Here is an 11,579-nt window from a genome sequence, read left to right on the forward strand (position 1 = left end):
CGTTTAGTCCGACTGATTTTTTGAAGATTTAATAAATTGAATTATATTAGACAAACCGAAACAGACACGAAACAGCCGCAAAGAGACACAAAACAGCCGCAGAGACACAAAACAACCACAAAGAGACACAAAACAGCCACAAAAACACTAAACAATGACAAAGAGACACAAAACGACCACAGAGACACGAAATTAGAATAAAGAGAATAAAGAGGCATAAAACTACCACAAATAGACCTAGAACAGTCTCAAAAAGACACAAAACAACCGCAGAGAGAAACAAAACCACAAAGAAACACAAAACGACCTAAAAGACACAAAACAACCACAAAACACTAAACAACCACAAAGAGACACAAAACAGTGACAGAGACACAAAACTTCTGCCATTCTAAATCGTGATGAATACTGTCTCTGCTGTATTTACTTATTTAGCATTTTTTCCTTCATTTCTAGCATGTTTAAGAGAGTTTTTACCGTTTTGAATTCTCTGTTAAAAATAAACATTTTTGCTCATAAAAAGAACATCTGCAGTATTATTTAAGCAATATGCAAAGTGTTTTTATGCTTAGTTTCTTTCCTGTAGTGTGCTGGAGCTGAACAGAATAATCAGTCTGCTTGACTGTGATGTTTTGTCCTGACGTCTCTGAACGCAGCACCGAAGCCCCGCCCCCTCCTGCTTGTCCATGTCCGGCTCAGTCCAACATGGCGGCTGTTGACAGATGAAGCACAGAGGAAGGATTTTAATCGAAAGGTTTCATATTTACGGGTTCTCAGGAGGTTGACTGCTGGGTTTCGGTTCGTTGAAGCTGCAGCCGGTTCGTCGATTAGCTGATTATCCGGTAAGAACCGAGTCGAGCCAAAACGTTCCCGGTCATAAACGTCAAAGTATGTTTCAGCTGATTCAGTCTGGGAGCTTCAAACTGAGTTAAATACAGAGAAAAACACAAAAAATTACACATTTAGAGCTCCAAACTATCAAAATCATCAGGAAATAAAATAAAAATTATTCAGATTTTAACACAGAAGCTTTAACATAATCAGTTTTATTTCCTTTTATCGATGTTTTTGTATTTTTCTTCATTTAAAGTTGATTTATTTTGTTTGTTTTTACTGTGTCTTGTTTGTTTTAAGTTCATTTATTCCGCTTCAACACAAAGAGACACAAAGCAACCAGAAAAACACACAAAACGATGTCTGTGTAGGTTCTCATTCATCCAGGTCATGGTTATCCAAAGTAGTTTCAATCAATCCTTTCAAAACTCCCCAAAAGAACGACTCAGCAGACTCATGCTAATGACCACCATTAGCACACGAGGGCTCAGTGACATCTGTGCATTTCAACGACCCCCACTGATACTCACAACGACCATCGCTGAGTAGTCAGATGAGTTTTGGTATCGGTCGCTGGAATAACAGCCCTGGACACACCTCACAGAGGTTTAAAAGCTGAGGCAACACCAACCACCAGTGGATTGATTGAAACTACTTTAGATACACAAAACGACCACAAAGAGACACAAAACAGCCATTAGTTCTTGTTAATAAACGTTACACCCGTCTTCTTCCAGGTCCTGTTCTGATACTGATGAAGAGGATTCCAGTATAAACCGGTCCTGATCCAACTTCGGTGGACCCTGGTGGACCCTAGTGGACTGGAAGAGTCATGGACAAGTTTGGGATGAGTTTTGGCGGCGGTCCAAGCAGGAAGGAGCTGCTGGACACCGTGGAGTCCCAGAAGAAGCAGCTGGTCCAGTACCAGACCCGCTTCAAGGACGTGGTCCAGGCCTACAAGAGCCTGCTGAAGGAGAAGGAGGCTCTGGAGGCCAGTCTGAAGGTCCTGACGGCGACCCAGGATGTGGACCTGAACCAGCAGGGCCGGGATGCCCCGGAGCTCCCAGAGGACGGCTGCTCGCTGCACAGCGAGGACAGCGTGGAGACAGCAGCGTCCGTGGAGACGCCGAGCGAGACGGCCAGAGGGGACCAGAGCGAGGAGGACCAGGGAGAACCGGGACAGTCCAGTTCTACGGTACGTTCTACAAGGTTATAGAACAAAAAGAACAAGACAAAATATGACAAAAATGTGACACCAAATGGTCATGGCGAGAAACACGATGACAAAAATTGAGACAAACGACACGAAACAAAACAAGAGACAATACATTTGTCAAAAAAGTTACAAAACGACAAAAAGATCAGGAAAAAAATGACAAAAGGAAAAAGCAAAATGATAAAAAACATGAGACAGACAACAAGTCAAACAAAACGAGACACAAAGACAACAAAAACAAGGCAAAATATTACAAAATGAGACACAAAGAGAAACAAACGGTAAAAAAACTGAGACAAATGACATGAAACTAAACAAAAAAAAGGCAAACAAGCGTTTTACTAATTTACAATTTGCAGTTAATGTCTTCTCGAATTTTTACCCTTTGAGGACCGGTCTTGGGCAGCGGGCCGCATGTTGGACACCCCTGTACTAGAGCGTGTTAAGTTCAGTTAAAAATGTGAGCAAAGTGATGAAATGTGACACTTCCTGTTAACTTGATGCTGTTTGTTTCTGCAGCCTGACACCGGCGGCTCTGACAGCAGCGGCGTGGGGACGGAGCTGCAGCAGGCCACGCCCCCTCTCAGCACGGAGGCGGACCGCCGCGTCGCCCATCTGAGGGGCCAACTGAGCACGCTCACTGGCGCCCTCGCTACGGTAACCCAGGAGAAGTCTCGCATGGAAGCCAACTTCCTGGCCGACAAACGGCAGCTGAAACAGGAAGTGGAGGAGCTGCAGGAGCGGATGGCTGTCATGGCGACGCAGCAGGAGACGGAGCTGAACGCCCTGCAGCAGCAGGTGGCTGAGGCTCGCGCTCGCATCATCACACAGCAGCACGAGAGGGAGCAGGAGCAGGGAGACCATGCCCAGCAGCTGAGGGAGCTGCAGAAGATCCTGCAGCAGGAGAGAGACCTGCGACAGGACGCCGAGCTGCGCCTGCAGGACGCCAGCACCGCCCTCCTCATGACATCACAGGCTGTGGACCGGGGGGCGGAGTCCGAGGCGCACCTGAGCCAGGTGAGGGAGGAGAGGGACGAGCTGAGGAGGAGGCTGCAGGCCGCCGAGGACGAGCAGAAGAAACCGGATCCCAGAGTGGATGAGATGCATCAGCAGATGAAGGAGATGAAGGAGAGCTTCCAGCAGCAGATCCTCAGCGAGACCCGCAAGGTGAGATGGACTAAACCAACCTAAACTAATCTAACCAACTAGAACTAATCTGGCTAGTAGCTCTACGAGTAGACCCACAAGGTGAGAAGAACTAAACTGACTTAAACCAATTCAAACTAAGCCTAAACTAACTGGTAGATCTACAGTCAGACCAGGAGGCTGACACTAACTAGCTAAACTAAACTAGCTAAACCCGTCCTGGTGACTGTGTTGCAGGTGTGCGAGGCGGAGGAGCGTGCACGTGAGCGCGCTCAGTCTGCGGAGCTGCGGGTGGCTGGTCTGGAGCAGCGGGTGTCTGAGCTGTCGGAGCTGCTGGGATCCTGCGAGAAGGCGAAGCAGCGAGACCAGCAGACCACCCAGAGGCTCCGAGACCGGATCCTGCAGCTGGACACGGAGAACAAGACGCTGGCCATCGCCGCCTCCAGCAGAACGTCCTCCGACCTCAGCCTGGACGAGTCCCAGCTGGACGTGGGCGTGCTGAAGGACAAGCTGCAGAAGGTGAAGAAGCTGCTGCTGCTGGCGTCTCAGAGAAACACCGACCCGAACATCCAGGACCTGGCCGAGGCCGAGGAGGACGGCACGGTGGCGCTGGTCTACCAGCAGGAGCTCCGGCAGGTGAAGGAGGAGTTTGAGCGCTACAAGCTGCGGGCCCAGGTGGTGCTGAAGAACAAGAACGCCAAAGACGGCTGCCAGGCCAAGGAGCTGGAGGAGGTGAGGGACCAGCTGTCCGAGCTCCGGGAGAAGTACATCAACCTGCGGATCCAGAGCGACGAGGCCGAGGCTCGGCACCGGCAGCAGCTGGAGGAGCGACAGCAGCAGGCGACGGCGCTGCAGCACGCCCACAAACAGGAAGCGGAGCGGGCGGAGACACTGCACCGCGAAGAGCTGCTGCGTCTGGAGGCGGAGCTCCACAAGCAGCGGGAGAGGACCATGGCGCTGCTGGACGAGAAGGACCAGGAGCTGGAGAGGCTGCGGGCCGCCGTCCTGACCTGCAGCTACAGCGCCGACGGCCCGGCCGACGACACGCAGCCGGCTGACCCGGAGAGCGAGGGTGACATCATCAGCCAGGCCCTGCGGCAGGCCACGCCCACTGAGTCCACGCTGCTGCTGTACGCCGAGCAGCTCGCCAGGAAGGAGGTGGAGGCGGGCGGCCTGCGGCGGCAGAAGAACCGGCTGGAGGAGGACGTCCACCAGCTGCAGGCCAAGCTCATCGCCAACGGGGAGCGCCACGACGAGGAGGTATCGGACCTGCGGGGGCGACTCGACAAGCTGGTCCGGGACCAGAGCAGAGAGGGCGCCAACATGGAGTACCTGAAGAACGTCATCTACAGGTTCCTCACGCTGCAGGACTCCAGCGGCAGGAGTCAGACGCTCAACGCCATCCTCACCATCCTGCACTTCAGCCCCCAGGAGAAACATGACGTCATGAGGCTGCAGGGGCCAAGCTGGTGGGGCCCCAACAGGAGGTAGAACGCCTGAGAGAGAACCTGGTGGGGCCCCAACAGGAGGTAGAACACCTGAGAGAGAACCTGGTGGGGCCTCAACAGGAGGTAGAACACCTGAGAGAGAACCTGGTGGGGCCCCAACAGGAGGTAGAACACCTGAGAGAGAACCTGGTGGGGCCCCAACAGGAGGTAGAACACCTGAGAGAGAACCTGGTGGGGCCCCAACAGGAGGTAGAACACCTGCGAAAGAACCTGATGGGGCCTCAACAGGAGGTAGAACACCTGAGAAAGAACCTGGTGGGGCCTCAACAGGAGGTAGAACACCTGAGAGAGAACCTGGTGGGGCCTCAACAGGAGGTAGAACACCTGAGAGAGAACCTGGTGGGGCCCCAACAGGAGGTAGAACACCTGAGAGAGAACCTGATGGGGCCCCAACAGGAGGTAGAACACCTGAGAGAGAACCTGATGGGGCCCCAACAGGAGGTAGAACACCTGAGAGAGAACCTGATGGGGCCTCAACAGGAGGTAGAACACCTGAGAGAGAACCTGATGGGGCCCCAACAGGAGGTAGAACACCTGAGAGAGAACCTGGTGGGGCCTCAACAGGAGGTAGAACACCTGAGAGAGAACCTGATGGGGCCCCAACAGGAGGTAGAACGCCTGAGAAAGAACCTGGTGGGGCCTCAACAGGAGGTAGAACGCCTGAGAAAGAACCTGGTGGGGCCTCAACAGGAGGTAGAACACCTGAGAGAGAACCTGATGGGGCCCCAACAGGAGGTAGAACGCCTGAGAAAGAACCTGGTGGGGCCTCAACAGGAGGTAGAACGCCTGAGAAAGAACCTGGTGGGGCCTCAACAGGAGGTAGAACACCTGAGAGAGAACCTGATGGGGCCTCAACAGGAGGTAGAACGCCTGAGAAAGAACCTGGTGGGGCCTCAACAGGAGGTAGAACGCCTGAGAAAGAACCTGGTGGGGCCTCAACAGGAGGTAGAACACCTGAGAGAGAACCTGATGGGGCCTCAACAGGAGGTAGACCGCCTGAGAAAGAACCTGGTGGGGCCTCAACAGGAGGTAGAACGCCTGAGAAAGAACCTGGTGGGGCCTCAACAGGAGGTAGAACGCCTGAGAAAGAACCTGGTGGGGCCTCAACAGGAGGTAGAACACCTGAGAGAGAACCTGGTGGGGCCTCAACAGGAGGTAGAACACCTGAGAGAGAACCTGGTGGGGCCTCAACAGGAGGTAGAACACCTGAGAAAGAACCTGGTGGGGCCTCAACAGGAGGTAGAACACCTGAGAGAGAACCTGGTGGGGCCTCAACAGGAGGTAGAACACCTGAGAAAGAACCTGGTGGGGCCTCAACAGGAGGTAGAACACCTGAGAAAGAACCTGGTGGGGCCTCAACAGGAGGTAGAACGCCTGAGAGAGAACCTGATGGGGCCTCAACAGGAGGTAGAACGCCTGAGAAAGAACCTGGTGGGGCCTCAACAGGAGGTAGAACGCCTGAGAAAGAACCTGGTGGGGCCTCAACAGGAGGTAGAACACCTGAGAGAGAACCTGATGGGGCCTCAACAGGAGGTAGAACGCCTGAGAAAGAACCTGGTGGGGCCTCAACAGGAGGTAGAACGCCTGAGAAAGAACCTGGTGGGGCCTCAACAGGAGGTAGAACGCCTGAGAAAGAACCTGGTGGGGCCCCAACAGGAGGTAGAACACCTGAGAGAGAACCTGGTGGGGCCTCAACAGGAGGTAGAACACCTGAGAGAGAACCTGGTGGGGCCTCAACAGGAGGTAGAACACCTGAGAAAGAACCTGGTGGGGCCTCAACAGGAGGTAGAACACCTGAGAAAGAACCTGGTGGGGCCTCAACAGGAGGTAGAACACCTGAGAAAGAACCTGGTGGGGCCTCAACAGGAGGTAGAACACCTGAGAAAGAACCTGGTGGGGCCCCAACAGGAGGTAGAACGCCTGAAGAAGGACCTAAACCTTAGAGACCAAATGAAAGAGACTAACAGGGTGTTGAGGTTGGATCAGAGGGAGACTGTAGTTTCCTGGGGACTGTCTGACCTTATCCGGTTTGATCCGGTTTGATCCGGTTTGATCCGGTTCCAGCTGCATGTATATTTCTATGAACAATGGACTGATCGTCACTGTGAGCAAACTTCTATATCAGCAGATGGTAAATGCAGGTCTTTATGTCTCTCATTACAGATATTTTTGATTCCCTTGTTGAAATTAAACTATTTTTTGTGCTTCACAGACTGTCTGCTTCTTTCTGATGTTCAGTCCAATCACGTTTACTGGGTTCTACACACATAAAAAGATCAATAACCTGGATATTAATGCAAGAAAGTGTCAATAAAATGGATGTTTTACAAATAATGTCAATAATCTGGATATTAGATCATTTATACAAAAATATAAATGATGTGGATATTAATGCACAGAAATGTCAATAATTTGGATATTAACGCACAAAGATGTAAATAAATAATTAGATAATGCACAAAAGTAAATAATTTGCATATGAACACACAAAAGTGAACATTTTCTGGATATTAACGCAGAAAAGTGTAAGTTTGCATACATTTACTTAAGTTTGAGTGAATTTGCTGACTGAATCAGTTTAGTCACTTATTCATATCCAATATACTTTATAAATGTATTGCAATAAACAAAACTGATCTTTGAGGAACCAAATTGTTGCAGAAGGAACGGAAGTTCAAATGAGTTACTGCTGCATTTATTTTTCCTCACGGCCATGACGAGGAGAAGGAGCAGGTTCTCACCAGCGCATTTCAAATCAAATCAGATTTATTTATAAAGCACCTTTAAAACAACCACAGTTGACCAAGGTGCTGTACATAGGCATAAACAACAAGTTAACATTAAAATAATAAAAACTAAGATAAAAACATTAACTAGGATAAAAACAATAAGAAGTAAAAGGAGACTGCACAATAAAAACAAAAGCAATACATAGACTAAACAAACTGGACTGCCCCTCCCAGATATATATATACATGCACATGAAAACAACAAACCTATGTGGTGTGAAATGCCAACGAGAAAAGGTGGGTTTTAAGAAGGGTTTTAAAATGAGACAATGAGGAGGCCTGTCTAATGTGGAAGCTCATTCCAAAGCTTTGGAGCTGCCACGGAAAACGCTCGATCCCCTCTGAGCTTCAGCCTTGCTTTGGGGATCCTCAGGAGCAGCTGATCAGCTGACCTGAGGGAACGGCTCGGAGTACATGGATGAAGAAGCTCAGAGAGGTATTGGGGGGCAAGACCATGTAAAGATTTAAAAGCAAATAAAAGCATTTTAAATGAATTCTAAAAAGGAAAGGCAGCCAGTATAGTGAAGCTAAAATCGGTGAAATGAGCTCAAACTTTTTTGTACCAGTTAAAAGACGTGCAGCGGCATTCTGGACTAACTGTAGACGAGCAATGGAGGACCCACTAACCCCCATATAAAGAGCATTGCAGTAATCCAGCCGAGTGGTCACAAAGGCGTGGATCACTGTTTCAAATTGCTGTCTCTGCAGAATAGGTCTGATTTTTGCCAGCTGCCTTAACTGGAAGAAGCTATTTTTCAACACAGCCTTAATCTGGCTGTCGAACTTCACATCTGTGTCCACCTTTACCCCTAAATTACTAACAACAGGTTTGGTGTACTGTGCCAAGGAACCCAGATCAATTGGAGGAGTCACAGAAGTGCCACCAAAGACCATCACTTCGGTCTTTTTTTCATTAAAACTGAGAAAATTTAGGGACATTCAGGCCTTGAGGTCATCCAAGCAATTTAACAAAGGTTTGAGGGAAGATGACTTGGCCTTTTTGAGAAGGACATAAATCTGGCAGTCATCAGCATAACAGTGGAATGAAATGTCATGCTTCCTGAGGATTGAACCAAGGGGGAGAAGGTATAAAGAAAATAAAAGAGGGCCCAGCACCGACCCCTGAGGAACCCCACATGAGAGAGGAGCAGTGGAGGACACAGAGTTACCAAGGCTGACACAGAAAGTCCGATAAGAGAGGTAGGACCTGAACCATTTCAGTGCCGTGCCACTGATGCCCACCCACTGCTCCAGACGAGCAACCAGGATGTCATGGTCCACTGTATCAGATGCTGCTGTTAAATCAAAAAGGACAAGGATCACACTGTGACCAGAGTCAGTAGCTAAAAAGATGTCATTAAAAACTCTTAAAAGAGCCGATTCCATGCCATGCAGTCTTTTAAAAACAGATTGAAAAAACCTCCAGAACATTTTGTTCATTTAAAAAGTCCATAAGCTGGGAGTACACAATTTTCTCCAGGATTTTGGAGAGGAAAGGCAGTTTAGAAATGGGCCTAAAATTTGCAATAATAGCAGGATCCAGTCCAGGTTTTTTAATCAAGGGTTGCACAACCGCATGTTTAAAATTTTCAGGGATCACTCCAGAGGACAAACTGCTGTTAATGATGCTGTGCAGATGTGGCCCAACTGTAGGGAAAGCCTCCTTAAAAAGTCAAGGAGGAACAGAATCATTAGGTGAACCTGATGGCTTTAAATGATCCATAGTCTCCCGCACAAAAGACATGGTCACAGGCTCAAAGGAGTCAAACACAGCAGAACAAGGAACAAACACAGAGGGGTCATAAGTAGGAGGTGAAATAAATGCTCTGGTAGAGGAGACTTTAGCAACGAAGAAGTGCAAAAAGTTTTCACAGACACTAGGGGAGGGCTCAATTCCCACAGTCTGTGGTGGATTCAGAGCAGAGATAATCACTTTAAACAGAACACGAGGTTTGTGACAGTTTGAGAAAACAGTATCAGAGAAATATTTCCTTCTATCCTCTTTCACATTGGACTGGTAATGACGCCAACAATCCCTCAACCATTGAAAAGACACTTCCAGTTTATCTTTTTTCCACTTGCGCTCAGCTCTGCCACACTCCCGTCTGGCAGTGAGAGTTGTTTCATTCAACCAAGGCTCTGGAAGAACTTTATGCCTCCTGCTCTTTAATGGGGCCACAGGATCAATAGCAGTTTGACAGGTGTCAGGAAACTGAGAGCACAGAGCCTCTGTATCATCACTCACAGGACTGGGAGTGACGCAGTTCTGACTGAAAGCGGCCGAGAAGCGAGCAGCAGTGGAAGAGTTAAAAACCCGGCGTCTGTGAGCAGCAGCACGAGGTTTAACTGTGTTATCATGTACAGTAGGTTCAAAAAGTACAGGCAAATGATCAGAGAAGAACGCTTCACAGATCTCCAAGTTAAAAACAGGTAGACCATAAGACAAAACAAGATCAAGTGTGTGACCACGATCATGTGTGGGGCCCAGTACAGACTGAACAAGATTAAAAGAGTCAATTATATTTAACCCTTTAAGCTTCAGTCAATTCCAGCCGTTTTCAGTACAAAAAAAATCGCTAATATTCTATTTTAAATTAAAAAAATTACGAAAAATACGGGGAATATTGGACGGGCATCGCGAGGTGCATTTCCTTGAAAACGACCGATTCGTGGATTTTATACGACTTCAGGACATGTTTTGGACAAAACAGTTTACTGGCTTGTGTCATCTGGATGTAAAAGGTTGGATTATGGCCGTTTTTTGTGGAATATTTTTTTCTGTGTAGTAATGAACCCGGAAATGTGAGTCGCGCTGTGTGCTTTGAAGCCGTGTACAGAGAACGGATGGATGAATATTCGTTTTTGTTGGACAAATGTGTTTTTCTCACCCGCTGTGGTAATCGCATCTGAAAGTGGTTTATACCGGCGGATTCATGAGAATCTAAGCTTTCCATCGGCGTATAGTGTTTGTATAATCGTGTTTGCAGCCGTCGGACATTCTTGAAATTCCTATGCAAATTAGTAGGTGTACCGCCGGCGGTACAGTGAAGCTTAAGGGGTTAAGAAATCCTTTGCCAAGTGGATTTCCGGACACCATACATGAATCTTAAAATCACCGACAATCAGGACCCGGTCATATTTCGGCATGATGTCGGCCAAGAACCCAGAAAAGTCAGTTAAAAAGTCTCTGTTATATTTAGGAGGTTGATAAACCACAGCACACAACACCGTGTGAGAACTTACTAGCTCAAACAGAGTTAATTCAAAACTGGTGAGGGTCCATGATAGGAACATCTGTATACATTTAAAATCGCTTTTAAAAACAGTTGCAATTCCTCCTCCTCGACCAGATGTCCGCGGAGAATTAAAATAGCAGCACTTCTCAGGTAAAAGTTCTGTGAAGGCACTGGACTCACCGATACTCAGCCAAGTCTCGGTGACAAAGAGGAAATCCAGATCCTGAGATGTGAAGAAATCCTTCAGGATGAATGTTTTATTCGCAAGCGATCTTGGGTTAACCAAGCCAAACCTGGCAGGAGCTGGCAGGTGTGGACGAACAGCTGACAGGGAGTCCCAACGGAAAAGCCGCAGGTTACCCGGATCCATCCCGCGCCAGCGGAGATGAGGAGAGCAGGGACCACGGGGCAGAAACATGTCATCCGAGCCGGTCACCGGTACCAGACAGGCAGCTACCGGGTCCAGCCAACATCGGGAGACATCAAGGCGAGGAACCACTTCACATCCACCACGGACAGTGTGCACCAACCCGGCCCTCAGCCTCACCAGACAATCGCTCCGCTTTCCCCGGCGCCGGTGGCGTTTTCGCCAAGGGAGTGGCACTGGCATACGGCAGAGGTATGTCGGGATGTCCAATAGGAAAGAAGGCAAAGATCTCCGTCCATAAAGCTCTAAATTGACTAGATCATTTGAGAAGACTCTCAAATTTAGCAAAGTTTGACGATCATACACCAGCAGAGCGTTGACTTCATGTGCAACAAGGGATACAAACAGCATAAACACACATAGCACTGGGAACAGCTGGAGCAGCTGACGGCACGCCTCACACACTGGCGCCATCTTCTCCCT

At 48.8% G+C, this 11,579-nt stretch overlaps 1 protein-coding gene and 1 long non-coding RNA gene across 100 annotated transcripts; one reads left to right on the forward strand and one right to left on the reverse strand.

Annotated features, from left to right (window-relative positions):
• The first annotated feature begins 695 nt into the window (after positions 1-695).
• Positions 696-6,226, forward strand: gcc1 (GRIP and coiled-coil domain containing 1). 50 transcript variants are annotated; one of them, XR_007946082.1, is made up of 9 exons: positions 696-842; positions 1,572-2,029; positions 2,570-3,217; positions 3,434-4,725; positions 4,768-4,851; positions 4,978-5,061; positions 5,314-5,355; positions 5,440-5,523; positions 6,112-6,226. XR_007946082.1 is itself a non-coding variant. In XM_051958218.1 (6 exons), the coding sequence occupies exons 2-5, from the start codon at positions 1,667-1,669 to the stop codon at positions 5,021-5,023; spliced, it is 2,265 nt and encodes a 754-aa protein (XP_051814178.1). In that variant the 5' UTR covers positions 696-842; positions 1,572-1,666; the 3' UTR covers positions 5,024-5,061; positions 5,566-5,680. The 50 variants fall into 50 exon arrangements, 3 of the variants coding, with proteins under 3 accessions (XP_051814178.1, XP_051814240.1, XP_051814128.1); XR_007946077.1 differs by having other exon boundaries at positions 3,434-4,683; positions 4,768-4,893; XR_007946078.1 differs by lacking the exon at positions 5,314-5,355 and adding an exon at positions 5,356-5,397 and having other exon boundaries at positions 3,434-4,683; positions 4,768-4,893.
• LOC127536904 (uncharacterized) lies at positions 4,513-6,481 on the reverse strand. Of its 50 annotated transcripts, none has more exons than XR_007946149.1 (10): positions 6,385-6,481; positions 6,259-6,342; positions 6,133-6,216; positions 5,965-6,048; positions 5,713-5,922; positions 5,461-5,628; positions 5,335-5,418; positions 4,957-5,166; positions 4,705-4,872; positions 4,513-4,662 (listed from the first exon to the last, which is right to left on the reverse strand). It is a non-coding gene; the product is annotated as an uncharacterized LOC127536904 (long non-coding RNA). The 50 variants fall into 50 exon arrangements; XR_007946221.1 differs by having other exon boundaries at positions 5,713-5,880; positions 5,923-6,048; XR_007946217.1 differs by having other exon boundaries at positions 5,713-5,796; positions 5,839-5,922; positions 5,965-6,216.
• Between the last annotated feature and the right edge of the window lie 5,098 nt (positions 6,482-11,579).

The sequence above is a fragment of the Acanthochromis polyacanthus genome, chromosome 1 (genome assembly GCF_021347895.1).
Source record: "Acanthochromis polyacanthus isolate Apoly-LR-REF ecotype Palm Island chromosome 1, KAUST_Apoly_ChrSc, whole genome shotgun sequence".
NCBI classification, from domain to species: Eukaryota; Metazoa; Chordata; class Actinopteri; family Pomacentridae; genus Acanthochromis; species Acanthochromis polyacanthus.